The sequence below is a fragment of the Macrotis lagotis genome, chromosome 2, assembly GCF_037893015.1.
Source record: "Macrotis lagotis isolate mMagLag1 chromosome 2, bilby.v1.9.chrom.fasta, whole genome shotgun sequence".
NCBI classification, from domain to species: domain Eukaryota; kingdom Metazoa; phylum Chordata; class Mammalia; order Peramelemorphia; family Peramelidae; genus Macrotis; species Macrotis lagotis.
Genome location: NC_133659.1, coordinates 224,936,275 through 224,955,404, shown reverse-complemented (window position 1 = coordinate 224,955,404; position 19,130 = coordinate 224,936,275). Strand labels below are relative to the sequence as shown.

At 51.0% G+C, this 19,130-nt stretch overlaps 1 protein-coding gene across 2 annotated transcripts; it reads right to left on the bottom strand.

The window, feature by feature from the left end:
- Positions 1–9,180: 9,180 nt before the first annotated feature.
- On the bottom strand, positions 9,181–16,316 carry CBX4 (chromobox 4). 2 transcript variants are annotated; one of them, XM_074224998.1, is made up of 5 exons: positions 16,061–16,316; positions 15,846–15,889; positions 14,532–14,654; positions 12,200–12,266; positions 9,181–11,606 (listed from the first exon to the last, which is right to left on the bottom strand). In XM_074224998.1, exons 1-5 carry the CDS (start codon positions 16,127–16,129, stop codon positions 10,188–10,190), a joined length of 1,722 nt encoding a protein of 573 aa, XP_074081099.1. In that variant the 5' UTR covers positions 16,130–16,316; the 3' UTR covers positions 9,181–10,187. The 2 variants fall into 2 exon arrangements, with proteins under 2 accessions (XP_074081099.1, XP_074081100.1); XM_074224999.1 differs by having other exon boundaries at positions 9,182–11,606; positions 14,532–14,597; positions 16,061–16,314.
- Between the last annotated feature and the right edge of the window lie 2,814 nt (positions 16,317–19,130).

Genomic DNA, 19,130 nt, shown 5'->3' with positions numbered 1-19,130 from the left:
AATGTGTATGACATATATGCTATGTGCCCTAAGGGAAAACATACAACTCCCAGAAGCATGTATAGGTTGTGGACAACCTATTTCGCCAAATATTCTTAGGATCGATTTCCCTAAATTCCATTGCCCCAATGGCTTATCTAGTATTGTCTGAACCTTTTCATAAAAGCTAGCAAAGCTCTTTACAAACATTCTCATTTGATCCTCCCAACTGGGAGGAAGACAAGAGGTCAGGAGTTTGAGGGTCATATCTAGTTGAAACCAAATGGTGGGAGAAGAGTACTCTCCAACTACAACTCTTTGAGAGCAAGACTATGAGTAGTAGGAGAGGTTGAAACCTGATCATTTTATCAGCAGACATGTACAAGGAGTTTAGACAGTACAGAGTGAAATATAATCAATTAGTTGTCCAATATGGATGAGGTTTAATTATCAATCCTTTAACATATTCTGATGGTAGTTTAAAGTTATCTTAACTCTTGAATTTTGTCATTCTATTAATGCTCTCTGTGAATGTTTTGTGCTTAATATTTCTTTTATGTGTAGGAATATATTTCACATATCATACCTGTTTCACATAGCACCATGAGCATTTTTTTAGTGGAGACTCCCCATCTGGGGAAATTCTAAATGTGAGCCATAACATATGCTGTGTGTAAAAGGCTTTATGAACTTTAAAACATTATATAAATGTTAGCTATTGATGATATACTTGTTATTGTTATTACAGTTGCTGTTGTTAATGTTAGTTTATGACACCTTCTTGTGACTAATCTTCTAAATCTTTCTCAGACTTTCAGGTCAGGAATATATATATAGGATAGGGTAGGTGCTACCTCAGATTACAGCAGTACCCCAGTGGGTGGCTCTCCTACTTCTGTGGCTCACACCCACTGGTGTGCTTCCCATTAACAGTTAACAATGAACAATTAGACTTAATTAACTTTTAATGTATTGTATATTATGTATATGTCACAAAAGTATATTAAGAATAACTTTTTTAGCATTAAATTATTGTGAATATTATTATTAAATTACATGTTATATATTATTACATATTGTATATTATATATTATCATTAAATTATTATGAACAACTTTTTTTAAGCATTCCCTCTCTGCTCACCCTCCCCCCCCAAAAAACCCAGGACAGATTCCTTTATACTGAAAGGAGAATAGTGAACACATGGGAATAGTGGACCCAAATTTAGAGTATGATAGTGGTGAGGCATACATATCGGATGCATGAGTGGCATACTTGTAGTCCATGACTACAGAACTTTTTTTCTATCTTTGTAGAGTTCTCATCTAGCTTCTCTTGGGTTCAGTCTTCTACTAGATTGGCTGCTCAGTTGAATTTTCTTGGTTTTTCTTTTGTGTTAAGTGTATATTCAGCTCTCTTCTCTCTTGTGAGAGATCATGATCCTCTGAATCTGACTCCTTCTGGAGGTAATTCTTTCTCTAGTGGTCCTTTAATGTGTTTCTGTTCTAATTAATTGTTTCTAAAGATTGATCTAAATCCAAACCATTTACCTGGGTACAGAATAGAGCAGGCATAGTGACCCAGTCTCTGTAGGTTCAATATTTAATTCTTAAGATAGTTTATATTTATTTATATATGCATATATTTAATATATACCTACACAGTCTGTGTGCACCTGCTCAAGTGTGTAATAAGCTTTTTGACCTAGTGCATAAGTTATAGTAATTCAAGAGATTTGAGAGGAGGCTGCCTCTTACAGGAGGTACCTACTCTCAGATATCTTTCCTCTTCTCTCAAAATCCCTGTTTCCTCTGGGTGTGGTTAAAAACCTGTTGAGTATATACACAGATCCCCACAATAGAATGTAAACTCCTTGAAGTCACAACTGGTTAGGTTTTTTGTCTTTTGTTACATTTTAGTCAGGTTTTTATTTTTTTGGAAACATTCCCTAGTACATTGAAGGGTACCTGATACAGAACAGGTGCTTAATGAACACGTGTCGAATTGTATCATCGTTATAATAATAGTTAGCATTTAGATAGAATTTATATAGAATGCAAAGTGCTTTACAAATCTCTCATCTTCACAACAATCCTAGGACACAGGTGTTTTTTAAAGAAGGCAGAAGTTAGGTGATTTACTCAGGCTCCCACAGATAGTAAGTATCTGAAGGAGGATTTGAACTCCCATCTTCCTGTCTCCCTCCAGGTTTAACACTATCCTTTTTACTATCCAGGTCAGTCAGACCTGTTCATATGCATGGCATCATTTGAATTTGACTGTGGGAGAAGAGAGTAGCTTTGACTTGACCCTGAAATATGGTCAAATTTTTGTGAACTTTTTGGTAATTTGGTGTTTAAAGAAAGATCTTCTTTCTAATCCAAAGCAGTGGTTTACCTACACATTGTGTAGTAAAAAGCAATTCAGTTAACAAGTATTTATTGGGTTCTGGTTATGAGATGAGCACTGAACTTGAAGATAGATATATGTTCAAAGAAATAGACATTTATGACATAGTTCCTGCTTTCAAGATTACAGTCTCTTTGGGGGAACAAGAGACTTATTCCCAAGAAACAGAGAGACATAACAACTTTTCTCTTTATGATCAATTAGTATGTGATTAAGTGCCAATTTGGTGATATAGAGAAATGCTAAAGGAGTTCAGAGAAAGAAGATATTTAGATGGCAAAGAGGCAGAATATTGTAATGGACAAAGTTAAGAGATCTGGGTTTGAATCCCACTTCTGACATGTACTTTGTGCCAATGAGTTACTAAACCTCTAAGAACCGCAATTTTTTTTCATCTGTGGAATGGGCAGCTAGATTGTGAAACAGATAAAAGTCCAGGTCTGGTGTCAGAAAGACTTACTTTCCTGAGTTCCAAACTGGCTTCAGACACTTACTGTCTGTGTGACCTTGGACAATCATTTAATCAAACAAGGCCTCATCTTCCTCATCTGCAAAATGAACTAAAGAAGGAAATGATAAATGACTCCATGATTTTTGTTAAGAAAACCCAAATGAAATTACAAAGAGTTGGACCTGACTGAAATGACTTAACAATAACAAAAGAATGAGGATGAGGGATATCACTAGAGTAGATGGTGGCTAGCTTTGAATTCCAAAGACTTGGTTAAGGTCTTGCCTCTGATGTAGGCCAGCTTTATGACCATGGGGGGAGTTAATTAAACTCTCACTCACTCATTACCCCCAGGAAACTCTCTAAAGCTCTCTTACAAACAAATTGGAGGGGATTTCCACACTTTACACAGACCTGAACCAAAAATAAGCAAGTCAATACTTATGTAGTGAGGAAAGCAGTTTGTAACCTTACAAGACTTTACAGATGTGAGTTATTATTAGAAAAGTTTTAGAAGTCTTCATCTAAAAGATGGGAGTTGAGCTAGAAGTGGCAGGATAGGTAAGTTTTGACCACTATAAATTTGGGTCAGGAATCTTAGTTCAAGTCCCAGTACTTAATAGGCCTGTGATGATGGACAGGACTCTATCACCTCGCCACTGAACAGATAAGGAAACAGGTTTTTTGAAGGGGCTATGTCTTAGGTTTCTGGACTGCTTGAACTTTAAGGTCTCCTCCAGCTCTAAAAATATATGGATATATGACTAGGTTAAAAATAAGTCAGAGGGACACTGGGAGCAAAATAGGCATAAAAAAGTGTGATAATTAGCATTGTGAGTAGGTCGGGTATGTGCAATTCCTACCCTCTAAATTTATAATCAATCTAACTACCTAGTTATTTCAGAAATGAAATGACAAATTCAGAAAAACTTCATTCTCAAAAAGGCAAGGGTTTCCAAATCATATACTACCGAAAGTAGATGCTATCATTCAGAAACCATACCCATGAAGTTATTACTTCTGCATTGTCTTTCCTATCTGAAGTGAGCAATATAGACAAAATACAGGAATATGAAAATAATAGCTAACTCTCATGTACTGGTATAAAATTCATAAAATGTTTTACAAATATGAACTCATTTTATCCTCACAGCTATCTTCATTTGTAAAATGAGGTTAAGCGACTTCCCTAGGGTCACATAGCTAATAAGTGTCTGAAGTCACATTTGATGTCAGTTCTTTCTGACTCCAGGTCCAGAGCTCTCTCTATTGCATTTAGTTTTGAAAACAGAGACACAAACCAATTTATATTGCCCTTAATACCATACTATGTTCCATTCCTTTGTGTCTGGTCAGTTCAACTGACATTTATTAAGCCCCTACTCTGGCTCTGACTACACTGAAAAATCACATGCTAGGTCTTAAAGATATAAATATGAAATAAGATAGTCCCTATCTTCACTGAGCTTATATTAGGGGGAGACAGGATAAGACATGTACACAAGTAATTACAATACAAGGCAGAATGTGATAAATGAAAAAGAAAGGTCCAGACAAGGCACAGTGAAACATCTGAGGGGAGAAGATCACTATTAGCTGTGCAGAGGTAGGGGTGGGAGGAAGGATGAGGGAAGATTTCATAGAGAAGGTGCTGCCAAGGTTAGGCCTAGAAAGAAACAAGGAATTTCTCTTTACTTGATCTTATTCTCATTATTCAAGATGAAATTGGTTTAAGGAAAGGAAGAAAGGTCTCAAGTCAATTGGTGACTGACAAAAGAGAAAATCTGCTTGTGTAAAATCAAGAATTAACCATAATTTTCCAACCTATAGGAAAGAATAGCAAAGTGGGAGGTTGTCAGCAATAGTTGGTAAATCTAGACAGCACTATTAATTCATTGTTCACTCTGTCTTAATTTTGCCAGCCATGCACATAAATGATTCAACTCCTCTGTGAGATGTTTAATGTTCTGGTGAAAAAAAAATAATCCGAGTGTTTATTCATTGGATTTTCCTGAAGAGCTCAAGGCATTCTACTGACCTAATTCATTCCTACATCCCATGTGACAAAGAAAGGTGGAGATCCTAGGATCATAAAGCTTGAGTTGGAATGGACCTCAGGAGTCTGTCTAGTCTAACTCCTTTATTTTAAAGAGGAAGAAAGGCCCAGAGAGGTTAAGTAATTTGTTCAAAGTTACATAGGCAACATAGATTTGGAGGTGGCATTTGAAAACAGGTCTTTTGACTCCAGAGGCAATGTTGTTTTCACTGCATTACATAGAGGTACTATTTTTTTTTAATTTTTTTTTGTTTTTTTGCAAGGCAAATGGGGTTAAGTGGCTTGCCCAAGGACACACAGCTAGGTAATTATTAAGTGTCTGAGACCAGATTTGAACCCAGGTACTCCTGACTCCAAGGCCAGTGCTTTATCCACTAGCCACCTAGCCGCCCGAGGTACTATTTTAAGTTCACTTTAAAAGATTAGGAAACTAAAGCCCAGAAAAATATTGTTTAATGGTGGACAGATCTTTTCCATTCTCTTTGTTCTTCCTATGAATGAATTTGTTTAGGAATCTCAACCCAAGACCCCTAAAATTGATTTCTTCATCAGGGAGCCTAACTTCTGGTGCTCCTTCATCAGCCACTAAAAACTTTCCTAGGTTTCTTCATATTCCTGGAACTATTTTCCACTTCTTCCACTTCCACACTGTGTGTGTATGTATGTATGTATATATATATATATATATATATATATATATATATATATATATATATATATATACATGTATTATATTCAATTACAGGTGGAAGACTTCACCAGATTGTCTTATTAACTATATCCATCATTTCCCAATCCACCAATAAAATTCTTGATTTACCATTTCTCCCTTGACCAATATAAGTAGGATAGAGACAGGATCTGTGATTTAAGGAGTATAGGAAACAACTAGATAATGAAAATCATTTGATTAATGCAGATCAACACTTTCTCTGTAATACAGATTTAGATTTAAACTTGCCTAGAATGAAAAAAGTGACTTGTCCAGCATCACACAACCAATATATCAATGACAAAATTTGAACTCAGATCTTCCTTTCTTTCCAGTACACTGCTCACTCTATAAATGTAATTATCCAGTATACCACAGCATCTAAATTTATATATTACCCATTTTGTTCCCAGATCCCATTTATAGTATTATTCTGAATGCTTCTTGAGGACAGCAGTCTTATTTATTTTTTATTATTAAAAGCACCTGACAGGTGCCCTGGCATCCTGTGTTAACCAACTGAAGTTAGCAGAAAAAAAAAAACTGAAGGTGTAAGAAAAAAGGGAATAGAGAAGAATCTTAGAATAGAATCCTAAGAATTCTATGTTATCATGGAATCTTAGGAGTTGAAAGGGACCACAGAGGTAATTTATTCTACCCATTGCAGGAAACCTTTCTACAAACATTCTTGACAGTTGACTTTTCTGGAAACCATCCGGAACCATACCAACTACCAGTGGGAAGAAAGTACATCATATGGGGGTAGTGAAGGTTAAGAGGATAGAGACCAGCTGCACTGGGGAGGAAATATCAACTGCCCCTCCCTTTCCTGCAGATCAACTTTTGCCTTGGTGAATCCAGGATTCATCCCTTTAGATAGGTTCAGTAGAAGAAAATAAAAGATCCCAAGAACAGGTGCTAAGATTCAAACCACAATTCTCCCTCCCCCAAAGTTTCAACTAGCATGTAGAACACATGCCCTTCATCTAAGAACAGGACTGGTGAAAAAGGAAGAAGGGTGAGGGAAACGTGGACTACTCAACAGTAATGGAATCACACAGCCTTTCAGATCAATTAGCCTAACCCCATATTATAGATGAGGAAACTGAGGCCCAGAGAGACAAAATGACCAGCTCAAAGTCACACGGCCAGTGGGTAAAAGGGCAAGTCCTAGAATTGGGATGTTCTTTCCTCTTCACCCCACTGCCTCTTGGTTAAAAAGAAGTATTTAAATCTGTGCCAGTGAGAGAGAACTGAAAAACAGCTCTAAAGGTGAAAGACAAGGAAAAAGTTTTATATTACTCTAGATCTCCCAGACTGCATCCTGGGACCTTCTAGCTCTCATCTTTGCCAGTGACTGATTTCTTCAAGGGGTAATGAAGCATGTGCCTATTGGCCTGTAGGGGAATCCACATACTCTTCATACTTGTCCAGGGTGGAGGGAGCAGCACTGGTCTAAGTCCCTAGGCATTCTGTCTAGATTATTGGGGCATTAGACTGTGCCATCCAGTCCTAATATCACCACCTATATTCCTTTGCCATATTTTTGATTCTTCCAATCCTGATTTCTAAACCTTTCTTAGGACAACACTTGGTTAGCCCTAAATCAAGCCAGGGCATTAAGCAGCACCCAAGATTTCAAATTGCTTCCCACCCTAGATAAGGGTTTTTTGAGCCTTCCTTCCAAACCCCCCACCATGCCCCAGACTCATGGTTTTGGTGGGGCATTGGCACCCTGAGTTGACCTCTAAGAGATAGCAACCTCCTCAATGGGAGAAAAGTAGAAACACTAACGCTCCCTCTAAGCTGCCTAGCAGTGGGGTCCTGGACATGAGGATTCCTTCCCCACCCCACCCCCAGTTTTTCAGTTCGCCTCAACTATAGAAACATGGAGGCTCTGTCACAGCTTGGTATTATCCTTTGTATCCAGAGAGGGACAGAACCAATTCTAGCCCCTTACAGGCAGAGTGCCAGGATCAGCAGAGATTTCCCCCTCCCCCAACTCAGAGGGGGCAAAGGGCATTCATTACGTGGAAGAAGAGTTTTAAACTCGGCTCAAGGGAAATCCAGAGAGGGGGAGGTGGGAGAAGAGTCCGGTTCATAAAAGAGAATGCTCCAGACTGTAAAAGCTTTTGTTGTTGTTGTTTTTTAAATAAAACAACCCAACCCAATAACTTTCCCCCACCCCGTTTCCTTGGCTTCCCCGTACCCCCTCCTCACAGAGCTCAGGCCTTCCAGCCGCGGGTGGCCTGAAGCCAGCATCAAGGCCACACTGGCCGCATTCAGGGTCCCCTGTTCCTCCCAAGCCAAGGTCACGGCCTAGGCCTCCCCAGGGTTGACCGCCTATCCCCGGGCTCCCACACCCCGACCAAGCACCCAGCCCCGCGTTAACCCCTTCCCTGGGCCGGGCTGGCGCCCGCGCCACGCGGACGGTAGGGCCCACGCGCGAGTCCCGGGGCCTCCGACGCCGCGCCGGGCTCCTTGTCCCGGCGGCCTGCTGCGTCGGCACAAAGTCTCAGCCCCGGGCCGGGGCGGCCGGCGCCCGGGCCGGGAGGGGGTGGGGAGGGCGGCTGCCAGAGCCGCTTCCCGGCGCTCTGCCTCCTCCTGGCCTCTGGGGAGCCTTTAACCCGTTCCTCCCCGCGGCCAGCCGGGCCCCGAGGCGGCCAGCCGGGCCCCGAGGCGGCCAGCCGGGCCCCGAGGCGGCCAGCCGGGCCCCGAGGCGGCCAGCCGGGCCCCGAGGCCGCCCGCCGCCCGAGACGATGGCGACAACAGGGCGCAGCTTGCGTTTAAGTCTGCGTTGCTTTTTCCCCCCCAAAACCCCCCTCTGGGCAGGAAAGGGAAGAGGCATCGGCTGGGGACGACCTCCTTCCAGGCTCCTTCCTTCGCGGCAGGAAGCCGCCTGGCACTCGCCCCGATGGGGTAGAAATCTCTGGGCTGGGGTTTCCGGGGGGAGGCCCAGCTGGGTCCGGGGAGAGAAGCGCTCCCGCCGCCTCCTCCGCAGGGTGGGCCCGTGGGCTGCGGCCCCGGAGGCGGGCAACGCGGGCAAGGCCTCCGCGCTCCGGGCGCAGGCGTGAGAGGGGGGCTCCTCCCCACCCGGGGACCCCCCCCCCCGGCCTTTTCGGGCACCCGGGGCGGCGGGCCCGAGGGAGGAGGCCGGGTTCAGGCTGGCTGCGGGCGGCGCCCGGCAGGTGCGGCGTGGGGGGGTGCCCGTCCGGCCGCCGGGCCTCGGAGCCCTCTGCCACCCTGCGCTCACCTCCCCCCACCCCAGCCACGCGCCGAGCCGGCTCCACGCGGGCCTCACCTACCCCCCGGCCGGGCCTGGGAGGCCGCGTGGCCCCGCCGCCCCCGCGACAACCACGCTCGTCCACCCGCGTCTCTTGAGGAGTGGGGGGCTGGAGGGCCCGTGGAACTCACCCACGCAGATGGCCGGCGCGGTGGGAGAGCTTCCTAGGCCAGGGCGGCGATCCCGGCCCAGGGGCGCGGGGCCCGCAGAACCGCGGGGCCGGGGGGGGGGGGAGGGAGAGAGAGAGAGAGAGAGAGAGAGAGAGGTTAGACGGAGCGCACCGGAGGGTCGGGACAGACACCCCCCGAGAAGCCTCGGCCGGCCCCCTGCGCCCCCAGCAAACATCGAAATACACCGTCGACATCTCCATTTAATATTTACATTCAAGCAGGTAATAATGGAAGCTTATAGTTTAGACATTTCTAGTAGCAGCAGTTTCTAGAGAGCTTGTTTAGCTTTTTAACAAACTTTTTTTTGCACATAGAAACAACACATCCATGTGTACAGTATCAAAAAATATATACCAAGGTTATTGGTATCGCAGTTCATGGGGGGGAGGGGGAGGGGGAAATTAAATCAACCAAAATACTGAATGAGGGAAGAGAAAGGTAAACTGAAAATAATTTGTTTGATATAGAATATAAGGTGATCTAGAGGAAACTCCATAAATCTAGGTTTTTATATTTCAATATATAAATACCTACAAATAAATATATATTTATATATATTTATATATCAGCCCGATGGGGTGGTCGGGGTTTTTGAGCTCAAACAATACATTTCAATAATAACACCACGTACAAAGGGGAGCAAAGTCAGCACTTGACAAGTTAGCACGGTTAAAATATAATACTATAACTCTGAGACGGCCGCACGGCTGTCCTGTCAGGATCCGAGGTCCGGGGGAAGCGGCTGGGAGCGGCTCCCGGGTGGGCCTGCAGTGGGGGAGGGAACAGAGGGAGAACCCCTGTAGGCACCGGGTGGAAGGAAGCTCGGGCCTCCCTCCACTCCCCCAAGCCCTTGCCCTCTGCAGTGCAGTGCGGTGCGGTGCGGTGCGGTGCGGTGCGGTGCGGGAAAGGGATGAGGAGGGCGGGGGGAGGGGAGAGAAGCGCCTCCTGCCTGGTTCGAGGAGATGAACGTGGAAGGACAAGGTCACAAGGGTTTATTGGGGTTCGCTGCCGGTACGTGCAGACCCTCAGTCTCCAGTGGTCAGAAAGGTGGAGGGGCTCGGGCTCCCGGTCCACGCAAGCCGAGCCCCTCGGCGGGGCAGAGCGCCCCTTCCCGACGACCCCCCGGGCTACACGGTCACGTACTCTTTGAAAGTGACGGTGAGGCAGTTCGCGGTTACGTCGGTGATGATTATATTTCCAAAGAAAGGCTTGAATTCGGCCAGCGGCTCCTCGGGCGGGTCCCGCGCCTGGGCCGGCGGCTTCTCGGCCGGCGCCGCCGCGGCCACGGCCGCCGGCGCCTCGGGCTTCACCTGCAGCGGGCTGGGAGGCGCCCCGGCCCCGCAGCGCGACTTGACGCAGCGCAAGTCAATGGGCTCGTCCAGGTCGGAGTCCAGGAGGATGACCTCGGGCTGGGGCGGGGCGGCCGGGGCGGCGGTGGGCAGGTCGGCCGGCCGCTCGGCCAAGGGGCCGGCGCCCAGGCAGGTGGGAGTGCTGATGCTGCGAGCCGTGAGGCGCTTCTTGCAGGGCTCGCGATCACCGTGGGAATCCGAGAGGCAGCGCTTACGCGAGCTGGCCAGATTCAGCCCCACCGAGTGGTGGTGGTGGTGGTGGTGGTGATGGTGGTGGTGGTGGGAAGAAGGCGGGTGCGGGCCCCGGGCCGAGTCCCAGGCCAACAGGTCGGGCTTGGTGGTGAGCTGGAGGGGCTGGTCCAGGAACGCCTCCTTAGCCGGGGAGGGCTTGCGGGAACCAGAGTCCGGGATCTGGGCCTCCTCCTCTTCCCCAGTCTGGGAGTCCTCGTCCCGCCTTTTGGGGGGTAGATCAGGACTTTTCTCATTGGTCCCGGCCACCTTTTTCAAAGTCCTGTCTCCGCTGCTGTGCCGCTCCTCCCCGGCCTTCTTCTTGGTGTGGCCCGGGGAGCGGCTCTCGGCCTCAACGCCCTCCCCGGACTTGATTTTCACCGCCTGCATGCCATTTTCCATGTATTTGCTCATGACGATGACTATGCGTCCGTTCTTATTCTTGTTTTTGACTATTTTCATCTTGCCCCCGATCCCGTTGCCCGCGGGCATTCCTGCCTCCTTGGGCGGGGGAGTGACGCCGTTGGACTGGCCCTTCTCCGAGCCTTTGACCCCAGCCCCGCCCCCACTGGTCAGGGGCTTCACAGTTGGCAGATAACTTTTCGGCACTTGGCTGTGCGCCCACTTGTCAGGTGGGTGGCTCTTGGTCCCCAAATCCGGACAGGTGGGGTTGGGAGTCTCCTTGTGGCTGGGCTGGTACTGAAGGTCGTACATCTTGGGGTCCGGCTGGTAGGGGTGATGCTTCTTGCTGTTGAGTTGATAGTAGTATTTGCCGCTCTTGCCGTGGGGCGGGGGCTTGCCCCCTTGCTCCTTGCCATGTGGCTGGTACTGGTGGTGCTTCTTGCTGTTGAGTTCATATTGGTGACTTTGGTTCTTCCCTTGAGAGCCCAGCTCTAGCTTGGAGCGGTTGTCTGCTGAGGAGTCTTGAAGGCCGCTCAGCACGTTGGAGCGTCGGGCAAAGGTGGGCACCTGCGGGACAAAATGTAAAGAAGAGGAAATGAATGGATTTGGCTGAGGTTGTGGGAAGGGGTGATACTGCCTTCCCCCCTTTCACCAGTAATGGGGGAGTGTATGGGGAGGGGGGGTAGCTCCCTAGGAAAATGAAATCCAGTCAAGATCGACAGGCTCAATTGATATTCTTAATCCTTATCACAAAGTATAGCATCAAAAGACCAAGGCATTCTAAAACTCCAAATGGTTGGTCCCCTCCAGACTCTTCCCCCAAACTCTAGCTCTCCTGCATTATACCATTCAAATCTACTCTTTTCCCCAGGGAAGATCCAGACTTAGAGAAAAGCAAGGAGGGAAAAAGGAAAGCCGGAGATCTGCCTAGGCACCCCCAATATCTCAAAGGCAGCAAGACTTATTGATCTGGGGCAGGGGTACCCGTGGGCTGGGGAGGCCCCAAGAATGCTCTTTAACCTTAGATTTTTTTTTCTAGAGATCAGGAAAGGGGAGGCAAAAGCATTTAAATGATGAGACTAGAAACTGTTCCTATTACCCTCCCCCAGTCTTCTTCCTCCCCCTTTTCCTCAGTGTCCCAGCTGCCCTGTTATATTTACTTGAACAACCAGCGGTTTAGGCTTCGGCCCTCTCTTCCGATATCCCATCAATTGCTCCTGCCGTTCCCTGGGGAGGAAACAAAGAATAGTGCTATCAGCAAGAGGGTCTCCTCATTCCCTTTTGGCCAAGCCATGGAACCAATATTTTTTTCCAGAGAAAGAAAGCTTAAATAAGCCAAAGAGGGGAGTGTGGAAGCAGTAAAAAAGCAATGACAAAAATTTGCGGTCTAGGGACCCTAGGTCCTGCTCTATTAGGCCCTTTCCTTAAAATGGGCCCAAAGACAAGGTCTAGATAGCATGTTTGGATATGCCATCCCCTCCCCACCCTCAGGTAAACAACATAATCCCAACACAAGCCAATTGCCCCGTTTTCCTTAGATTAACCTTATTTAGCAAGAGCCTTCAGTTGGAAAAAAAAAGGAACAATCTGGAAGAGGGGTAACTCTGGGCTAGTGTCCTACCATTCCAAACATCCCTAGCTTAGGTCCAGGACATTAATGGACAAAATGAGATGGGGGGAGGAGGGAAAGACAGAGAATCCAATCAAGTCCAAATGAGGTATGTGTCGGATTCATCACTCTCCATCAGTAGTCCTGGATGCTAAATGACCTCATTAGGATTCAGATAACGAGTGCTGCCAGCAGAAGGGAAGACTTTCCAAAAGGCCAGGCACTAAACAGGGGGAGGGGCTGCGCCCTTGTTTACACAAGGCAAATGAGCCAATTAGAGGCTGGAGGTCATAGAGAGACTAGAAAACTAGAGCCTGACCAGGTGAGTAGTCACCTCATTAGGCAGCATGCAGGGCCATCGTCTAAGCAGGTGGGGAAAGAAATTGGAGGATGGGAAGCTGGGAAAGTACAGTATTTCAAGGCCAGCCTCAATTTTGAATTGACAATAAAGTTTGTCCACTATGGTACATCTTCAGGCTAAGGGATGCATTGAGAAGTGTGACTAGTTGAGGGACTCTAAACCCCTTTCCTCTAGGATATAATTTCCAATGTTCTCAAGAATTAAAGACCTTGTCTCAAGTCTGTGGGAGATGACAGGTCTCCAGAGACACATCCCCTCCCCCATGAGACTGTCTGGGTGCTAGGTCTATGAGCCAAGGGTAAGGGCAGAGCAGGTTGGGGGCAGGAGCATTGCTTCAAAGTTGCATGGCATTGCAACATCCCGAGTTTAACTCCTCGGGGACCCATTATGCAACATGGCATCAGCCAGTGACATGGTTACGGGGTTGTGAACTCCTCTGGGTGGGGGAACAGGCAGGGTATGAACTAGACGCCCCCTGCACCTCCATAAGCAATTTCCACATTAAACCCCTCCTAGAGGGAAGCCAGGGTTTACAGTTTTAGCGCCAAACACACAACAGGAAATAATGCAAAAATGGGGGGGGGGGGAGAAGAGAGGACAGAACCTTGTACAGCCGAGCTGGAAAGGCCCAGGCACTGCTCCTCCTCTTTCCTCCCTCCCCCTTCAGTTCTCCCAGAAATCCACTACTAAAGCCACCAGCAAAGAATCCAGCTGCAGCAGCTGCAGCCTGACAGGCATCTGCTCGGATGCAAGGTCCCAGGAACGGCCTCTCTGAGCATGAAGTTCCTCTCTGAGCATGAAGTTCAGACTGCATTCCCTACCTCACCTTCTCTTCCACCTCCAAGATAACACACTTCTGCCACAACTTTCACTATCTCTGTAACCAAACCCACACTCTCAAACAGCCCCCTTCCCTTCCCCTGCCACCCCCTCACAGGAGGGTCACTGTTGGGTGTGTATGTGTGAGGCTAAGTGGGGGGGGGGGCTAATAGTAAGGCCCAAGTGTGCCCCAAACTGTAGCCAAGGGAAAGGGTTGGGGACCACTTCACGCCGGCCTCCAACAGGTTAAATTTAGTTCCATGACGTCCTGGTGGTTGCACAATGCCAGCTCCCGAGGAGCTGCTCCGCAGGTTAAGGGTGCCAAGAGCCCGGTGACTGTAAGAAAGCGAATACCTAGGCTTCGGGGGTGGAGCTGAGGGGTGGGGTTGTGAGGGGGCAGTGGGGGACCAGGCGTGGCTAAGAATTCTGGCAGTTGCAAAGCCACCCGCAAGGCTCTCTCCCTCCCCCCTTCCAACTAACCCCCGAAATATCAAACTGTCTCGTTGTACCCCCCCCTTCGGCTGGATGATGTAAGAGCCAAAGACATTTGTAAAGGAGCAGAGAAACTCGAAGGCGTCCCTACGATGGGAGGGGGAGATAGTGTGCTTTCGCGCCCCCACCTATTCCTAAAGCAGCTTCTCCCGCTTTCCCTTTTCCATATACGGTCACCGCAGGCAGCCGCCGGGGCTTCGGGGATTCTCACCTGTTCTGGAAAGCGATCAGCAGTCTGGGATCCAGGATATTCTCCTCGGGTTCCCACGTGTTATATCTTGCAAAGGGAAAGGGGGGAGGGAGACACATCAGAAGAAATAATCCACCTCTGTGGCTGCCAGGAAGGGGAACGACAAATAAGGCCCTGCTTTATCTTAAAGAAGCGAAAGCTGCTGGTGTGTCTGTGTGTGTGTGTGTGTGTGTGTGTGTGTGTGCTGTGTGTGTGCTGTGTGTGGAGAGAGGAGGTTTTGTGGGCACAAGAGTCAATGGCATTCTCCCCCCCCCCCCCCACAACCACCCCCTCCCAGCCCCAGGAGTTCTCTGCAAACCAAACTCTGAATGCACAAGCACAGGGCAGGGCGAAGGGGGTGCTGGGGAAGGGTGGCGAGGAAAATAAAACAGTTTATTTGGCAGAGTTATTATCCAGGAATTTTGAGCATGTTCCTGCGACATATTCTAAAACCACTCTGCTCCTAAGGACGCTGTGTGCAAACAGCAGAAATATAAAGTCGTCGTCCCCCCCTTTCCGGGAGCCCCCGGAGGGTTCAGTCATCCCTTCCTTGACCCTCCATTCTCTGTCAGCCAGCCGTGCCTCTGGATGGAGGGGGCTCCGCTGTCAGAGCCGTTCAGATCCCAAAGATTCGGCAACACAAAATACATGCATGAGTGTGTGTGTGTGTGTGTGTGTGTGTGTGTGTGTGTGTGCATGCATGCCTGTGTGTGTGTGTGTGTGTGTGTGTGTGTGTGTGCGCGTCTGTCTCTATCCGGTGTCATCGCATTTCAAATAAAAAAAAAACCCGAGCCAAAAGCGCCACAATGACAGTTCCCAACATTTTCTGCCTTCTCCCTCCCTTCCCTCCACCATCAGGAGGGAGGAGACGCACAATTGCATTTTCGTCGCTTTTTAATTTTTTTTTTTTTTGGTTTTGCAATATGGAGCCGTTCGGTGGAGGGAAAGGGGAAAGAAGCCATTTTCTGCTGCACATCAGTCAGTGCCTGCTCGCTCCCTCCCTTCCTCCCTCCCTCCGCCGGCCTCCCCGGCTCGGCTCCACGCTTCTCCAGCCTGCTCCCAGCTCTTTTTAGCGCATAAATTAGTGATGGCATTTCCCGGAGAGCACAAGGCAGGGCTCCGGGCTGGCGACTCCGCAGCTCCAGCTTCGCCAGTGCCTGCCACCGACCTCCCCACCCCCTCCCCCCTTTTGCCCCCTACCCCGCCTCCCGTTTCTCCCCCTCCCATCCCCGGTCCAGCAGCCCGAGACAGCCGCTCGCCCCCGCCCCCGCCCCTCTCCCCGGGTCCACTACTTACTTGGGGGACCAGCCTCTCCATTTCACCAGATACTCCACTCTGCCCTGCGGGGGTGGAAGAGACGAGCCTCAGCCCCGAGCCAACGGTCTGCGCTGGCTCCCCAGCTTCCCGGATCCTCCGGCTCCCCCGCCCCCCAGCCCGGTCTGGCTCCCCGTCCCCCTTCTCTCCTCTTCCCGGGGGCCGTTCCCCGCCCCGGCAGCCGCCCGCCGCCTTACCTTTCGGATTCGCTTCTTCTCGATGCTTTCCACCGCAAAGACGTGCTCCCCGACAGCTGGCAGCTCCATGTTGGGGCCGCAGCGAGCCGGCGGCTCGAGGGGCTCGGCGGGGCCGCTGGCCCTCCCGGGCGCCCTCCCGGGCGTCCTCCCGCGGCGCCGGCTGCGCGGCCGCCGCTGCCACCGCCGCTTGTGCCCTGGCTCCGCTCCGCCAGGCTGCCGAGCTCCCCGGACCTCTCGCCGCTCCTGTCTCTGGCTCTCACAGACAACTGAGCCCCGGCCGATCCTGCACAGGCAACTCATGCAAATCCCGGACGTCAGTGGGGCGGGGCCTCCACAGGCCCAGCTTGTCGTCAAGGGGAGGGAGGCGGACGGGGATTGGCGCAGCCCGGCTTGCCAAGGCACTGGAACTGGGCGGGAGGAGGAGGAGGAGGGAAGAATGGGAGGGGGGAGGGGAAGAGGGCTCCGGAGCGAGCCAGCCAGCCAGCTACAGAGGGAGAGAGGGAGAGGGAGAGACAGAGAGGCACAGGGGGAGATGGGGAGGTCGGGGGAGAGGCCGAGGGACCGGGAAGGAGAGGTGCGCGAGACAGGGAGGCCGTGCGAGGCGGGGACTACGGAGACCTGGGCTGGGGGGCTGGGGGGGGGGGTCTTCCTGCTCCGAAGCCACTGGGCAGCTAACACCTTCTCCCCTCTCTTCGGGGGCCTCTCCACGCTTTGCACCGCCCGGGTGCTCTGCCAGGGGCCACACACTCGGTCTCCGGCGTTTCGAGATTGCACCAAATTGCATCATGTGCAGAGAGAATCGCCCAGGAGAGGCGGCCTGCAGGGGGCGGACTCGGCGCCGGGGCAGTCCGTGCCGCGACGACCCTTCCCTCCTCGGGCCGGGTGGCCCTTTCCGCGCCGCTCCCTCGAAGGCTTCTAGGGAGCAGAGGAGAGGAAGAGGGGGACGGGGCAGGCAGAGGGGCAGGGAAGAGCCCCGCCGGAAGGAGGAGAAGCGGGAGAAATGGCCCAACCGGCCAGGAGCCGGAGGAGCCGGAGGAGCCGGCGCAGAGCCCACCCGACGCTGGCCGGAGCCAGGCTCCTGACTGCCGGGGGCGCTTCCTCCTGGCACCGGGCAGCGCCCGAGTGCAGACCCCAGCAGCCTTGGCGGCGAAGCAGCGGGGAGAGCAGACAAGAAGGGGCCGGGGGAGAGGCCGACGGAGGCGGGTGCGACGCCCGCCGAGGCCCCCCGGGAAGGGGCGCGGGAAGAGGGAGCGGCGAGGCTGGACCCCGGCCCAGAAAGAGGGGCGCGGGGAAGAGGGCCCGCAGAGCCAGGAGCACGTCCGCAGGGAGTGAAACGGGCCGCGGGAGGAGGACAGGACGCGGCCCCGCGGGCCCCGGCCCGCCCCGGCCCGCCCCGGCCCGGCAGCCGGCCTCCAGCCCGGGCCCGGGCCCCGGCCCGAAGGACGTGTGAAGTTTGACACCTCCGGCGGAGGAGCCAGGCTTCCCCGGCTAGGGGGCGCTGCTGCTTCCCTCAGGCGCCCCCCAGCGCCCGGATCCTCCCAGGAGAGGTGTGGAGAGGGTAGAGGGCCCCGGGGCCGCCGAGAGGAGAGGCGGCGCCTCCTGGACCCGGGCCCCGCGGTGCCGGATAGGAAACGGCCTGCAGAGATGGTGAGGGAGGGGGAACCCCAGGGAGCTTCCCCCCTTCCCCCCAAAAAATTCTGGTGGGAGAATCCCCCCTAAAGCCGCCAGCAGCCAAGCGAACTCTCGGGGGACTGAGGAGAGCTCCTCCGTGCTAGCTGACGCCCGCCCCGACAACTCGAGTCCCGGCCGCCTGCTCCCGCCACGCGCCGGGCCTCCCGCCCCAGCCTGGCTGGAAGACTGCGCAGCAGCAGCCCGGGAGGGAGCCGCTCTGCCTCCACGCCCTCCCAACAAATACAAAGTACAAACCCAGCTTTCTTGCAGAAAACTTGCGGAGTCCGAGCTAGCAGCCTAGACTCTGACCTCATAGGGCAAAAAGGGGGGTCTAGACGCAAGGAGACCCGCTTCTGGAATGGGTGGGGGAAGAAAACCTAGGGTCCTGACCTCCAGCCCAGGTGTTCTCCAACCCGAGCCTAGAGGAAAAGGAAGAAACTGCACACGATATTAAAATCTACATCTTTTAGGGAACTGGTTATTTTTAATAGCTGGAAGAGACCTTTCTTTTGAGTGTCTGATATCTTTCCATTTTCATCCGTGTTCTATCCAGTAGCATCTTTAAAGAGTCAGAAACAAAGGAAGTGGGGCACAAGTGGGGGGAAGGATTGGACAGAGAGGTGTGCTGCACCCTCAAACACACTAGGTCCTATTAGAGTCAATCCCCCCGGGTCGTGGTTTGAAAGGAAAATTACAACAAAGCAGTCTCCAGGTTTGCAGCTAGCTGTACTGGACTTCTCAGCTGGGAGAGAGTGGGGGCTTCTCAAGCTTCTTCTCGCCTCCTAACTCTAAAAATCCCCAGCAAAGGCGGGACACAGCCCTGTGCTGCAGCGAGTCTGGATCACCTGGCACCGAGGGGAGAAAGCCCAGCTCCAACTCCATCCCTCCTAGCCGCCAGGGGCGTCGGTCCATTAGAGGACGCCGATTTCTCTTCCTCCGAGTCGGGGCCCTTTGCTCAAAGCTCCCCTAGCCGAGGAGTTGAGGAAGAGGAGGGGATAGGTAGCATTCGAGGCCCTGGTGCTCCACGTGGCGCCGAATTCTAGGTTGGACTCTTAGGTTTGCCCGACGGCCTGAAACCACAAAGATGGGGGGGGGGGGCGGAGTGAATAGAGACAAGAAAGGGACCCAGGTCGGCGCGTTTTCTCTTCCGGAGTCAGCTGCAGAACCAGGGTAGCAAACCCAAGAGCAAGTAGATCTTCGGAGCCCGTCCCAACCCTCTTCCGGGCCCCTACAGCGCCTCTGACAGCCCTGGTTTGGAGCACTTGGGAGGGTGATTTGTAAAGTGCTGGAAAAATAGAAGTGTCCAATAAATGCGGCAACTCGCTTCCCACGATCTGTTATTTATTTATTTGCGTACAAAACAAAGGGGTGGGAGACAAAAAGTGAAAAAGCTCGCAAA